This window comes from Aphis gossypii, chromosome 2 (genome assembly GCF_020184175.1).
Source record: "Aphis gossypii isolate Hap1 chromosome 2, ASM2018417v2, whole genome shotgun sequence".
NCBI lineage: Eukaryota > Metazoa > Arthropoda > Insecta > Hemiptera > Aphididae > Aphis > Aphis gossypii.
In genome coordinates this window covers 89015960-89029935 of record NC_065531.1, presented here as the reverse complement: position 1 = coordinate 89029935, position 13976 = coordinate 89015960, and the positions used below count along the sequence as shown (strand labels likewise).

Here is a 13976-nt window from a genome sequence, read left to right as displayed (position 1 = left end):
GGAGCTCGGCATCCGGTATATTAATTATAATTATATTATGTAGTATGTACTGTCGTATACGCCGATTACTCGGACGTATACCAAAATAAAATTAAACACAAAATAACGCAAAGTACTTTATTTGAACACGATGTCCAGTGGTGATCGAGTCACACGATCACCACCACTGACCCCTTTGCTGCCTTAACCATATCTCTTATATACTAAATTGAATATAAAAATAACGTTTCTATTAATGCAGATTTATTTACATCAATGAGGAAATGATTATTACCCCTAAGCAGAAATCAGCTATTGTCTTAGCTGAGAAGTTGTTTTCTTCTGGAAAGAGGTCTAATTCCATAGATATAAGTAATACACCAAAAGCAGATTTACATGAATTACCTACGAACTCAAAAAACGAGTAAGATACAGATGGTTACAGACAAAAAGACAATGATTATGAATCGGTCACAGTTGATAATATGTACATTGTACATAGATTTGATAAAAATAAAATGAATTTAAAATTGATAGACATAGTATTGACACTTCTTTACCAATCGAGGATAATGGATGTTATGTGACAGAAGAAATTAATGTCATTTAGGAAAAGTTAGTAACCCCTAAATGTAAAATCAATATTTCCTGTACTGGAGATGACTTGTATACCCCAAAAAAGATGTATGACTCTATATCGTATGTAACAAGCCAGAATAAATCAGCCATAATAACAAAACAGTTTTTACTAAAGCAATTTATAACAATTCAGAAATGTTAGCCACCCCTAAGCGTAGTTTAAATGTTTCATTCACTGGAGTTTTGTTTATCCCAGACGAGAATTAAATCTATATCGCGTAACACACCAGAAGCAGATCTGAAAGCGTTAGAACTTAAAAGAAAGAACTCAAATAATGTATATCCCTTTAAGATCACTCAATAACGAAAATAAAATGAAAAAGGTAATGTGTTACAAAAAGTGTAATTTTGTGGAAGGAACTATTAACATACTTGATGAAGAATTTAAGCACATGGAAAAAACACAATGAAAAAATATAATGTCATTTAAAATGAAATAAATGATTTGTTACATGAAAATTTTGAAATTGTTAATAACTCTTGTGCATTGACTATCGAGAATAAAAATATTACCGAGAAACATTTAACATGTTATAGCATATGTCGATATGAATCTTGTAAGCAGTTTAAACTTGTGATAGTTCGGCACAAATTACAGTTTTGAATAACAGTCACAATTATAGCCACAATGATAAACTGACTACCTACATACTTGAAAGAAAAAAAAAGACAAATACAAAAACAAATGTCAATGTACTGCCCACCGATGAGTTTACGTCTAAAATATATTTTAAAAGCATCTCCTAGTAAACTAAATCGTGCGGGTAACTTGTGTAACATCAGGTCTGATCGTGTATATTATAAGGTGTCTCACGAGCAAGAGTATTGAAGATTGAGCGGCTGAAGACAGGGTTGATATGTATTTATTGAAAGATAATTGTCCAGAATTTATTCAATATGTATCCGATCCAAAAGAGAAAGATTTTGAAACTTATTTGTTTAGTCAAGAACAAATAAAGGTTAAAATAAAAATAAAATGTATTACGATTCATATAGATGCGACTGTCGGATTGGTAAGAGAAACTACACGAGATCCAACGCTATTCAAAATTGAAAAAAGAAAAAAAAAGTACTATTGTATTATGTGGCTGTCGCCGTGTGAGCAGAATATCTGTCGACTACGCAGACTGTTAATGCGATATCAAATTGGTTAGTGGAGTTGCAAACATTCTATGAACATCAGTGTACTTAGTACAAAATTCATGGCACATGTTGTCAGTGACTTTTCAGCAGCAATATTTAAAGGGTTTGTGAGAGCATTTAACAAATGTAACGTGGTCGTAGAATATTTGAATAAATATTATGAGTTAATGTATTAGGGGAAAATGTTTAATTGCAACGCACTGATAAGTCTTCGATGTTATCATTTAATTAAAAATAGCACAATGCATTGAATATAAATTGAAAAAATATTGGAAAAATATTGTTTAATTTTAGTTGAAAACGCTTAACATTTAACATGCGTGTCTCACTTACGTGTACTCTACGTGAGACTCACCTCAGTTATACATTTCTTAATCAATTTTAAAACTTTTAAAACAATTGACATACATAACATTATAAATAGAACAAATATTTCGGAATGTTTGTCACGTAATGTGAGTAAGACTATTTTTATATTATACACTGTATACATTTTTAATTATTTACAATTATTCACAGTTAACAGAATCCAGTCTTTGGAAAGTTATTACATGATGCAATTACAAATATAATGCTATGTGCCAAATTTAATATTGTTTATCACTATATTGACAACTTTTATGATATTAATAACTGTTTAACAGAAGACGGTTATTAAATATATAGATATGAATATTTTCATAGTTCGAAATGGTATCGAAATTAAAAAGGGCCGAATCTATGTACTGTCATAAATGTTCATTATACCAATAACGGCATAAGGGCTCACGGATGAACAAGGACAAAGCGTTCGGCGACCCACGCCCTCTGCGCCGGAGGAGCCCGGGTCTGCACGCTGGGCGCAAAGTCTGCCACACTTTACAAAACGGCCGGTCCCGCGTTCTATGATAGAACGGGGACGCGCCCACGCGCTTTAGCCAATCACAGGCCAGGGATTGCGTATGTTCAGGCATCAACGAAACACAAACCACGGAGGGCGTAGTTACGACCGCAATAACCAATCACAAGACTAACGCGGGCGGCTTCAGCGATTACACAGCGCCACCGCCTATAAATACCAGTGCGGAGCACAAAATCAATCAGTATTCAGCCTACCTCAACCGTAGCAAGACCTACCAAGGCAGACTAGCGCGGTTTTTGGGACCTCTGATGTACGGCACCTAGCTACAGCAAGACCCACCCAGGGCAGACTTGCGCAGTTCAGGAACTATTGCCTACGTGACGACTGTAGTAAGACCCATCAAGGGCAGACTTGCGCAGTCGGACCGTATGGCAATAAGACAGCCAAACCACCACAAGCGAATTCACGGCAACTAAGAAGATACAATCCATTACAAGGCGAGGTACAAAACAATTATAAAGTTGTTTAACTATTTAAAAAAAATTGCAGATTAAAAGCCTGATCAATTACATTCTTATTTTTTCGAAAATCATTTGTTTAAATTTCCATGATTTTTCCTCCCAATTCATTAAAAAATCACTGTTCTAATTATTAAAACAAAAAATTTGTTTTCGTTTTCGGCTGACCACTAAAGGCCCCTATAACTACTATCTAAATCCTACTTCATTTCATTCCTTTCATCAACTAAAAATTTCAAACTCTTCATTATCCTTATAAATATAACTCCTGTTCTATTATATTCTTACTCCCAGCGATATCATTCTGAACCAGCCTTCTCAATAATTCTATCATGAAAAAACAATCAATACAAATTTATAACCTAACATGTCATAAGAGGAAATCGTTCGTAATATCATGAAAAGGCTTAAACCGAATATTTCTAGATATATAGACATTTCGGGTAATACAAATTTTTAAGAGTTTTAAGCAAATATAAAAAAATACGAATCAGATTGAATCACAGGTCATATGTATACCTCTAACTCCCTCATAATTCAAAACCGATATTATAAAAAATCAATTAAATTAAATTAATAGTCAAAATGTAGAAGAAAATAAAATAACTAAAGAAATTAAAGAACTAAAACAAATAATTCAAAAGTCTTTAAATACACCGGATAAACAAAAATCAAATTATTTTAATCATGCTAAAAAAAATGTGACATATTATGTTATTTAAATAATCATAACACAAACAATTGTTTTAAGAAACTAAATTTCAGTCATATTAAATGCCAACTATGTGATATACTAGGACACACGGTAATTAATTGTAAAAAAACAAATTAAAATAAAAAACAAAATACGATAATATGCAATCTCAAGTCATGTAACTAAGAACTGTTATTACCAAAACCGAAATATTATTAAATATCAATTATGTAAAAAATCAGGCCATATGGTAAAAAAACCGTTTTAAACCAAACACCAATTCAAAAGAACTCAAACTGAGGTTAGACTATAGGGTTGACCACGAATTACCCTAAGTCAGTCAACCTCTCAAATGAAAATATTAAACATATTAAAAATCTCGAATAACTAACACTAGAGCATATACTCGTATATGCACAACTAAACCAAAAATAAATTCCAATATTTATAGATACGGTATTAAACATATGCTGTATAAAACATGATATTTTACCAAAGAATCAAACAATTAATTTAGTAGGACTGGATAATCAACCACTTATGGTTTGTGGCTCAACACACATTGAATTAACTATCGAAAATCACATATTTCATATTTTAACATATACAGTCAAAAACCTTTCAAGCCCAATAATATTAAGAAATGATTTTTTAATCAAAAATAATGCTCATATAGATTATGGAGATAAGATAATGACTTTAAATAATAATATAAAAAAAAAGCTATATTTCTCAAGTATGAATATAAATGAAATACATCCACAAAATATTTTAGAAATATTGGAAAAATATTGTTTAATTTTAGGTGAAAAACGCTTAACATTAAACATGCGTGTTCGAACGTGAGTCTCTTTTACGTGTATGAATTAATCCACATAAAAGTACATGTTTACTTTAGAAGGATTAAATAGCGATGTTTGAAAAGCGCAGACACGCACCTAGTATGCTACTACCACCAGCGGTATGACGACCGCGAGGTGTAATCCAAAAACAGAAATGCATTGGAAAAATATTGTTTAATTTTAGTTGAAAGATGCTCAACATTTAACATGCGCCAGATGACATCATGTAGTGGGGATAACGCGCATAAAAACCACAACGCCCACACAGTATACAAGTTAGAAGTAAAACAAAAAAACATCGCCAACCTCAACGCTTCAAGGCACACGAAGTCAATATCGATGACAGCAGGAGAACTGGACAATAACTATAGTACATCTATAATGTTTCATAACTTGTGTAAAGAGTAAATCAGATCGTAATTAATAATGTTCATCGACTCATAACACCAAGTCATCTAATATTCAAATATAACACATCTGTCGACGAAGAAGGTGAGTAAAACTTCAATTTATACATGCAAAACTAAATACATAGTTTCACGTCAATCTAACAATATATTGTAGCAAAATAATGTAATGCAGACAGGGCATTCAATTACCATCATTTACACACTAAATATATTGCCCATATTACCTATTTTTTTTTTTCAATTACTTTATTAAACAACCAATTTACGCCCCCCCCCCAAATTAACAAGCTTTAATTTTGCTTAATTTATTCTACTACATTAACACTTAAACGTTCAGAAGAGTACGAGTAAGGTGATAGAGAAAACATCGTAGACCGAAGACTCCTCTTCTCTAATGAAAAATATGATTCTGATGTAAGTATATTATATGTATTAATTAAATGCATAAATTGTAAAAATTGATCCTTATATTTGAAGATAATCCAGCTTGACATGTTAGGCCAATCAGGTTCCACCCACTCCCAATGGAGACCTTTCTGGATTCCAGTGTTTTACATGAGATGTCAAAGAATGAAATATGAGAACATGAAAATAAGTAAAAAAAAAAAAAAATTAGGCACAGCTACATATATATTTGCTTTTTGAATCTGTAAGAAATTAATAGGAATTATCAAACCAAAAGTATTACTGTCAGATGATGAGGAAGCATTTTATAATGTATGGAGATCTATAATGGACCCAACTCCTAAGCAACTTTTATGTGCATGATATGAATCAGCGAAAATAGATATGATAAAATATTGTTTTACAAATAGATTCAGAAAATCATTTATGAAAATAATCAATATGAAGCAGAAGGAAATTGTATAGATTTGTTAAACACGACAAAAAGATATTGACTTGAAAAAATCAATACTACGTGACGGCTGTGTAACTTGGTTTTGTTTTCAATATTGTAAAAGAATTGAATGTCAAAATATGTAATAGTATAATCTGTAATGCAATGTGATTCTATATGTAAAAATTAATTATTACACCCAATAAAGACTTGTTAGTAAGTACCTAAAAATAATTGTTTTAGTTTTTTATTGTTATATTTATTTAAGTACTGTTTTTAATATTTATTACAGTATTGTTTTCATATTTATAAATATCAAACAAGTTTAATTAAATATCACTTGTTGTCTTGAATTATAATTATATTGTTTTATAATACTAAGATATTCTATGGAGGATTACAGTAATTGGAAGTATTTAATTATTTTAAAGCTATTACAGCAATTATCACTCTAAATTTATTAAGCCACAATTATTCATAGTATTATAGACCAAGTAGTGTAGATACTTCCCTTTAGAGTAATATAACTATACATCATATTATTGTATTTAGCTTGGTAAGTATAACATCAATTTATTTATTTTTTATATTTATTATCTACAATAATAAAAAATATAGATACTACTCCTGTAAGCATAGTTAAGTTAACATTCTTTTGTTGACATTTTTTATATAATACAACAAATGGATAAATACAATAAATACATTTAAATTTTAATTAAATTACATAAAGATTATTAAAATGAGATGCAATTATTCAGAGTAAAGCCGTCTACAAACTATTACTTTATTTCCAAGTATTACTATTGAATACATTTTTCTTATCGACTGTCTGAATTTGAATTTAATAATATTATAACAAGGTAATCAACAAAACACTTTCCAAAAGATTGATTTGTGTAACTGACTGAGATATCATAGCATCTATAAGCTCTTTTGTGTGTAAATTCAATTTTTATATACAATAGTCTGGCCGGTAGAATGCTTAACAAAGTATATTATTTTTGTTGAACCTTCTTATGTTTTTTCATTCAAAATGATTCTTTGAACAGAATTTTGATCGTTAATCACTGAACATATTATCAATAAATTAATTAGGAACATAAGAGTAAACTCAACAGTCGAGTTCTTATTTTTTGACCCTTCCAACTAGGAATGACAATAACTAATGCTTCAATCACTAGTGAATAGCCAATAAAGCGACAATAACAGCTTTTTTTATAAAATAGACAATTAATAATTGAAATCAATTTATAAAGTAAATAACTTTGATAGTACTTTTGATGGTAAATTTCCAAGAATTTTGTGTATAAGTCAACTGTAGACTCATTACATACCTAATTTCTTGTTCACATTTTCTAATTTTTGTACATAATAGATTAATGATTTATAAGAAATATATTATGAGCTAGTTGTAGCACTGGTAGGTATACCTTAACATGTTTGGTTAATACATTTTCAGTGTTTACGATCTTTACACTTGACATACTTTATATTCAACATGTCTTTTATGAAAGTAAATATATACATTCCCATTTTATATTATGAATTTAAAGTACATACTATGAGTATACTCCAAGCTAAATTAAATAACTTGTATTAATTATAGAGATTTTGTACAGTGTTTTTTTGTTAACCATATAACTCATTTTTTAATTAAAATGTTGTATGGGTAGTTAACACGTGTGTTTTCTATCTGTATAAAACCTCAATTAGACGTTGGTATTTTAATTTTTTTTTTTTTTAAGCTTTAGATACCACGTGTTTTAATAATGAAAACACGAATAATAATAATCCTTGCAAATGCGCTGTCAAAATAGCAGTGAATTATTACTCGAATTCGTACGTATTATATTTTATTCACATAAAATAAACAAAACGGCGTTTTAGTCACCGCAGTCGACAACAGCCTCGTTTCAACGATCGCCGTTACAATTATTAATGCACGGTCAAAACATAAGCCATTACATTTATCGTAATAATAACGCTTAGGCACTATTGTAATATGGCCGTTAAATAAATAGACAAAATTATTGTTTGTCCGCACGAACCGTCTCTCTTTCTACAATCACCTTGAACACGTGGTTGTAATACCAAAAGTGTACACGTAGACAACGGTCAACAGAACAAAACTTTGGCGACAGCGATAAAATAAAATATACACGTAGATTTGTTGTAGACTCTATTCCGTACCATTTAAGAGCACACCGGACGGCGAACGAATAGTGGTCGATTGTCGCGCAAAATAATGAAATATTATTATTTTTGAAAAAAAGCAGTCCATCAGTCGGCGTTATTACACTACCACGCACAATGGTGTTCAAATGACAAATAGCGATCGTAAATTCGTAACGTCGTAACCGGCGCGCGGCGGAAATGATAAATAGTCCGATATCATACTTCGTACAGTTGCTTGGAAGGGGAAATATGGGCGGCCAACACGAACGCGGCGGCACGAATTCAGAAAAAAATAGCGGTTCTAATGACGTAGGTATGCTATAATAGGTACCTACATTTGCTATAGACGTATAACGTGATAGGCATGATGGTCCGAGTCATTTACCTTTTACTCATAGGCCGCGGGCCGGCCCTCTTCACGTTTCCGCCGTGTCATGATAGGTGGCGCTTTTCGGTCACTGAGTTACTCTGATACGAAAAAAAAATAATCGTATAGGACCAGCTGCTGCTGTCCTATTTATCACTGATATTATTTACTCGTAGTGTTTTCGAGTTTTTCAGCGCGTTTTTATAATACTGTTATCCAGTTAAGTATTCACTTTTTACACTTTTTTTTTTTTCACTTTCTTTTGTTTATTGTAAAATATAGTGATGGTAACCTGTTATCAATTTTGGGAACAGTTACAAACTGTCATTGTTACTCCAAAAATAATAGTTAAAATAACAGTTACTGTTATTTCAAAAAAAAAAAAAATAAATAAATAACCTATGTCCTATGTTACTGTACTCCTTATTTGGATGTAGTTGTTTTTTTTTTTTTTTTTTAAAAAACTACTTAATTACTAATTTTAAAACATATTTAGTATGTACTATGTACTTAGTACTTACTTCTTAAGTACCTATGTAGGAAGCAGAGCGCTGAAGTTTATTTTTTTTAACAATTGCCCTAAGAACAATACACCAATATAAGAAGATGGGTGAATAATGAAAAATAATAGTATAAAAAAGTCAAATAGTATATTTCGTCTCAGTTCTAAAAATTGTTCATGTAGTTACTACTGTACTAGGTAGTACTGTATAGTACTTATAAATTATAATTATATATGGTGATCAGAATAACAGATGTACTTTGTACCTATTTATTTTATTAGGACAAATGGACAATACTTGTTTTTTGATACAAGTCCTAAATATTATATCTGAAGTACCTACATAAAAATGTACTTATGTTAAATAATGTAGGTATTTAATAATTAAATAAAGAATCATGCCTTACCTAACAATTTAAAATCAAAAAAAAAACTCGCAATAAAAGTTCAAAATAAAATTTGGGATTACTAATTACTAATTAAGTACTTTAACCCTTTCTGTCCCAGACTTTCATAAAAAGTAAAAAGTTAGAATTTCTTTAAATCGTGTTACCATTACCATGTAGTACTTATAAGTGCTTACTGAATATTGAATAACGAATAGTACCTACCTATAGGCTATAATAGATTACCTTTTGTAATAATTACAGTATATAATAAAATTAATAATGTTTTTTTTTTACTTATAACATGTTTACATTAATATGTAAACATAATTAAAAAAATAAATACATTATATATTTTTAATTACAACATAAACCTTATTGAGTTAATAGTTATAGTAACCTTTTGGATAGTCATTATTGGCATTGTGATTTACTTATTAGTTATTATTAACAAGTAAATAAAATTAAAAATATTGTTTGGAGAATTTTCAAAATATTTGTGATTATTTCAGTATAATAACAAGGATAACTAGAAAAAATATTATATTTTACAATATTACAATATTTATATGTTTCTTTTCTTTTCTTTTCAGACCAAAAATTGACTTGTAGAAACATGTTGAGTTTTCTTTATGAGAAAGCATATATTATAAGTACTCAGTAGCTACTTGTAACTTGTTATTGTCTATTAAGGTTTGTAACGTGGTCGGGGATGACCCGTTAAATATATGATATTCAGGGAAGAAGTTAGTTTCTTATGAATATAAGTTAACCGTAGCTCGGGAGCAAATGGTACCCAGGATACAAATAAATGTGGATTGATCCAAATACTTATAAATATATCCAGTTTATTCTTACCTAACTAAAACGTTTACAAGCTGTTGGGCTGGCTTGGAGTTCGTGTGCGCTGGTGTTAACGCGGGGAACTGGCTGTCTCTTACATATATTCTTATTTAGCCGTAGCTTTACAATAGTTAAATATGAGACAGCACAGGAGGGGCATAATGTACATTCATCATAATATATTTTACATGTTTTGGTCTACGATACACATACATATACCTATATACATATATGCACGTATACTATATAATATATAATATGTGTAAGTATATAATATGTACCTATACGGTTGTATAATATTATTATGTTTATAAAATATAGTGATGGGCGGTAACGAATAATTTGTACTATCGATTATTGTACGATTATTCGTATAAACTATCGAATAATCATTCGAATAATAAATCCAGGACTGAATAACATTATTTTTTTAAAAAATTATTTAAATAATCAGCACTATCGAATAATTATTCGAATAACCTGTAATACCGAATAATTTTTCAAATAATCTGCACTACCGAATACTTTTTCAAATAATCTGCACTATCGAATAATATTATTCATTATTCGAATAACCTGTAGGTACTACCGAATAATTTTTCGAATAATCTGCACTACCTACCGAATAATACAAAACTTCTTATAATTTTCAAGTACATTGTATATTATTTATAACTAACAAACTTTTCTTTTCTTTTTAATAATGTTTAAACTAATAATAGGTCGACATAACTATGTTTTTAGTGATTTTACATATTTTTATTAAGAAAAACAAGTGTATCCAGATTTTCGGGCAACAATCTGTTGCGTCTAGCTGACATAATTTGACCGGTCTTGGAAAATATACGTTCTGAAGGTACTGATGTAGCAGGTATTGATGCATATTTTAATGCCACTTCATTTAATGGATACAACAATGTCTTGTGCTTTTCCCAATATTCTGCAAGTTTGCAAGAAAGATCTTGATATGGCATACCTAAATATTGTTTAACTAAAACCATTGCACAACTTGTTGTTGTTGATTGACTTTGCATATCATTCACCTTTGTTGTTAAAAATCCCCAAAGGTCTTCTGTTTCTGTTTGTACAGGATGAACAACTTCTGGTTCTATATTAAAACATTTTTACAGGTAAAAATTGAATTATTATTAATATTAGAATTATTTATTTTATTAAGTTTAATTTATTACCAGGAATTGGGGTGTTTAATAGACTGGCTACTTCTGCTGTTATTGATGCTTCAGCATCAGAAGCATTTTGTTCATTTTTAAATGCCACTTTTTTACATCTAGGGTCAAGTAATGTTGCTCGACCGAAATGAGGAACCAATGATTGTTTTTCTATTCCTTGAAAACGTGATCTAATATTTTCGTGGAGATTAGATTTTAATAATATTCCAATTATTGTTGAGGGATCTTTATTGGTTAATGCAATCTGTAATCCTATAAAATAACTGTACTTCAATAACAAATTTACAAAAAAATATTTTATTTATTAGAAATATTACCTCGGATAAGTGGTATAACTTTGGAAATCGTCGGATATTCTTCAGCTGATAGTTCCACAGTAATGCTGTGAAATGGTTTTAGCAATGGAATGCAATCCTCCACTACATCCCATTCATCAGGTGATAGATTTGGTGGTGCTTCTTTTAACGTCATTATTACAATTGTAATAGATTCTTTTAATTGTACTAACCTTTCCATCATCACTAGTGTACTGTTCCACCTCGTACATACATCTTGTTTAAGTTTCAAAATATTTTGTAGACCCATTTGTTGTTGCTTTTCAACTAATTTTCTATTGCCCACTTCGCTGCGTTTAAAAAATCCAACTATATTACGACACTTTTTCAAAATTTCTTTTAGTCGACTATCAGAACTGCCATCATCATTATTTTCAATATTTCCATCTACATTTACATCATTATCTGTTAAACTTAGAGCATTTCTCACAACTAAATTTAATTTATGTGCTGTACAGGGAATATGTTGGATGTTCATAAGCCTAACTGCAGCATTTATATTTCTCCCTCCATCGGTCACTATAGCCACAACTTTATGAAAAATATCAAATTTATTTAATTCTGTAGTTATGATTTCAGACAGATAAACTGCAGTATGGCTTTCAGTTAACTTTTTTGTACAAAAATATATCTAATTTCCTCGGAGGGTCATGGGATATTCCATTTTTTCACATTCCACGAAATAACCCAGAGGACTATCTGGAAATGATGAAATCCCTCTTCTACCTTTCAGCACAGGACAAGGATATGCAAGTGATCGATTGTTTCGTGGTATATGTGAACATTTGCAGAGGGAGTTTCCTAAATCTCGACGAAGAAATAAAAAGAGCTATAAGATCAGTCGGATTCACTGTGACTGACTATAATGAAGAAGAAACCGATAACTGGATAAATGCTTGGGACGAGACTATGTTTGATAATGAGGAGTACACAGAATTAGAAATCGATCATGCGATAATCCAAGCTTCCATTGGGATATACTGGAATTTTATAACAAAGAGATTGACGAATGCAAACATTGAAGGATGGCTTAGGAAAAGAAGGAGCGCTTATGCTAAAACCTGCGGAATCAGCGAAGAGAACGAGGCTCTCATATCTTTATCTCCCGAATTAAATTTTGCAGATAAGGTCAACCAGTCTATGACAGCATGTTTCGCGTTCAAGACTACAATATTTAGAGCTGTTCAGGCACTTTCTACCAGACCATCTCATAGACTACATATTACTTCCAAATTTAACATAGTGGATGTTGCGTCCATGCAACAGCTTTTAGATCACCGATTAAAAAAAGAATTTTATGATTTAGATTATTTAATATTACAATATTTTGAAATATTTACATGTTACTAGAATATTTATTCATGTGTCGCTTAATATATTATTGTACTATGAACCTATGTATTATGAACATTTATTGAACATTATTGAACATTATGAACATTATGAACATTATTGACCTACTTTAATTTAAAATTTTATCAATATTCTTTTTTATTTTTTTTTTTATAATTATATTATTTGCACATCACATGGTCATACACACAACACACTCATTAAATATTTAACGTTATCGTTCCGGAAATATCTCCAACAATACTCTTGTGACCAACAACATTATCGTGTTACTATAATGACATCGTATGTATCATCGTACATTATTTAACATCGAATGTTTATCGTTATAGATGTATGTGTGTATGTATTTTGTATATTATTACAGCTTTCAAACAATACCTTCAGATTTTTAATAATAATAACGACTAACATCTAACGAACGAACGAACAAACGGACGAACGAACGACTAATGTTGTTACGTTGTTGCGTTGTTACGTTGTTACGTTGTTACATTTTTACGTTTTTTGTTTGTTTGTATATTAAACAGATTTCAAACAATATCTTCAGATTTTTACTAACATCTAACGAACGAACGAACGAACGAACGACTCGTTGTTACGTTGTTACGTTTTTTTTTTATTTTTTGTTAAGTTAAATTTGGGAATGGAAATTATACTTGTGCATTTTCTTTCGGATTTTATTACAACATAAACAATAAAAATCAAAATGGTCCGTTGGTCGTTTGATGTAACACTCCTTCCCCCCTACGTCTGTCATGATTTAGCGTCAATTCGCTATTGCATGACAAATTTCAGGGAGAGTGCCAGCTATGCGACCAACAACTTTTCAGTTCAGCCGGCGAGTGTGAATTAATTATGCACGTCGATCGTATTTAATAACTAATAAAATTGTTCTAGAATATTCGATAGACTTCC

At 30.4% G+C, this 13976-nt stretch overlaps 2 protein-coding genes across 2 annotated transcripts; one reads left to right on the top strand and one right to left on the bottom strand.

Moving 5' to 3' along the window:
- Positions 1-10724: 10724 nt before the first annotated feature.
- LOC126550179 (E3 SUMO-protein ligase ZBED1-like) lies at positions 10725-12513 on the bottom strand. Its single transcript, XM_050201221.1, has 3 exons — positions 11688-12513; positions 11371-11622; positions 10725-11288 (listed from the first exon to the last, which is right to left on the bottom strand). The coding sequence occupies exons 1-3, from the start codon at positions 12181-12183 to the stop codon at positions 10930-10932; spliced, it is 1107 nt and encodes a 368-aa protein (XP_050057178.1). The 5' UTR covers positions 12184-12513; the 3' UTR covers positions 10725-10929.
- LOC126549906 (uncharacterized) lies at positions 12301-13056 on the top strand. The gene is made up of 2 exons (XM_050200306.1): positions 12301-12310; positions 12352-13056. The coding sequence occupies exons 1-2, from the start codon at positions 12301-12303 to the stop codon at positions 13053-13055; spliced, it is 714 nt and encodes a 237-aa protein (XP_050056263.1). The 3' UTR covers position 13056.
- Positions 13057-13976: the final 920 nt, after the last annotated feature.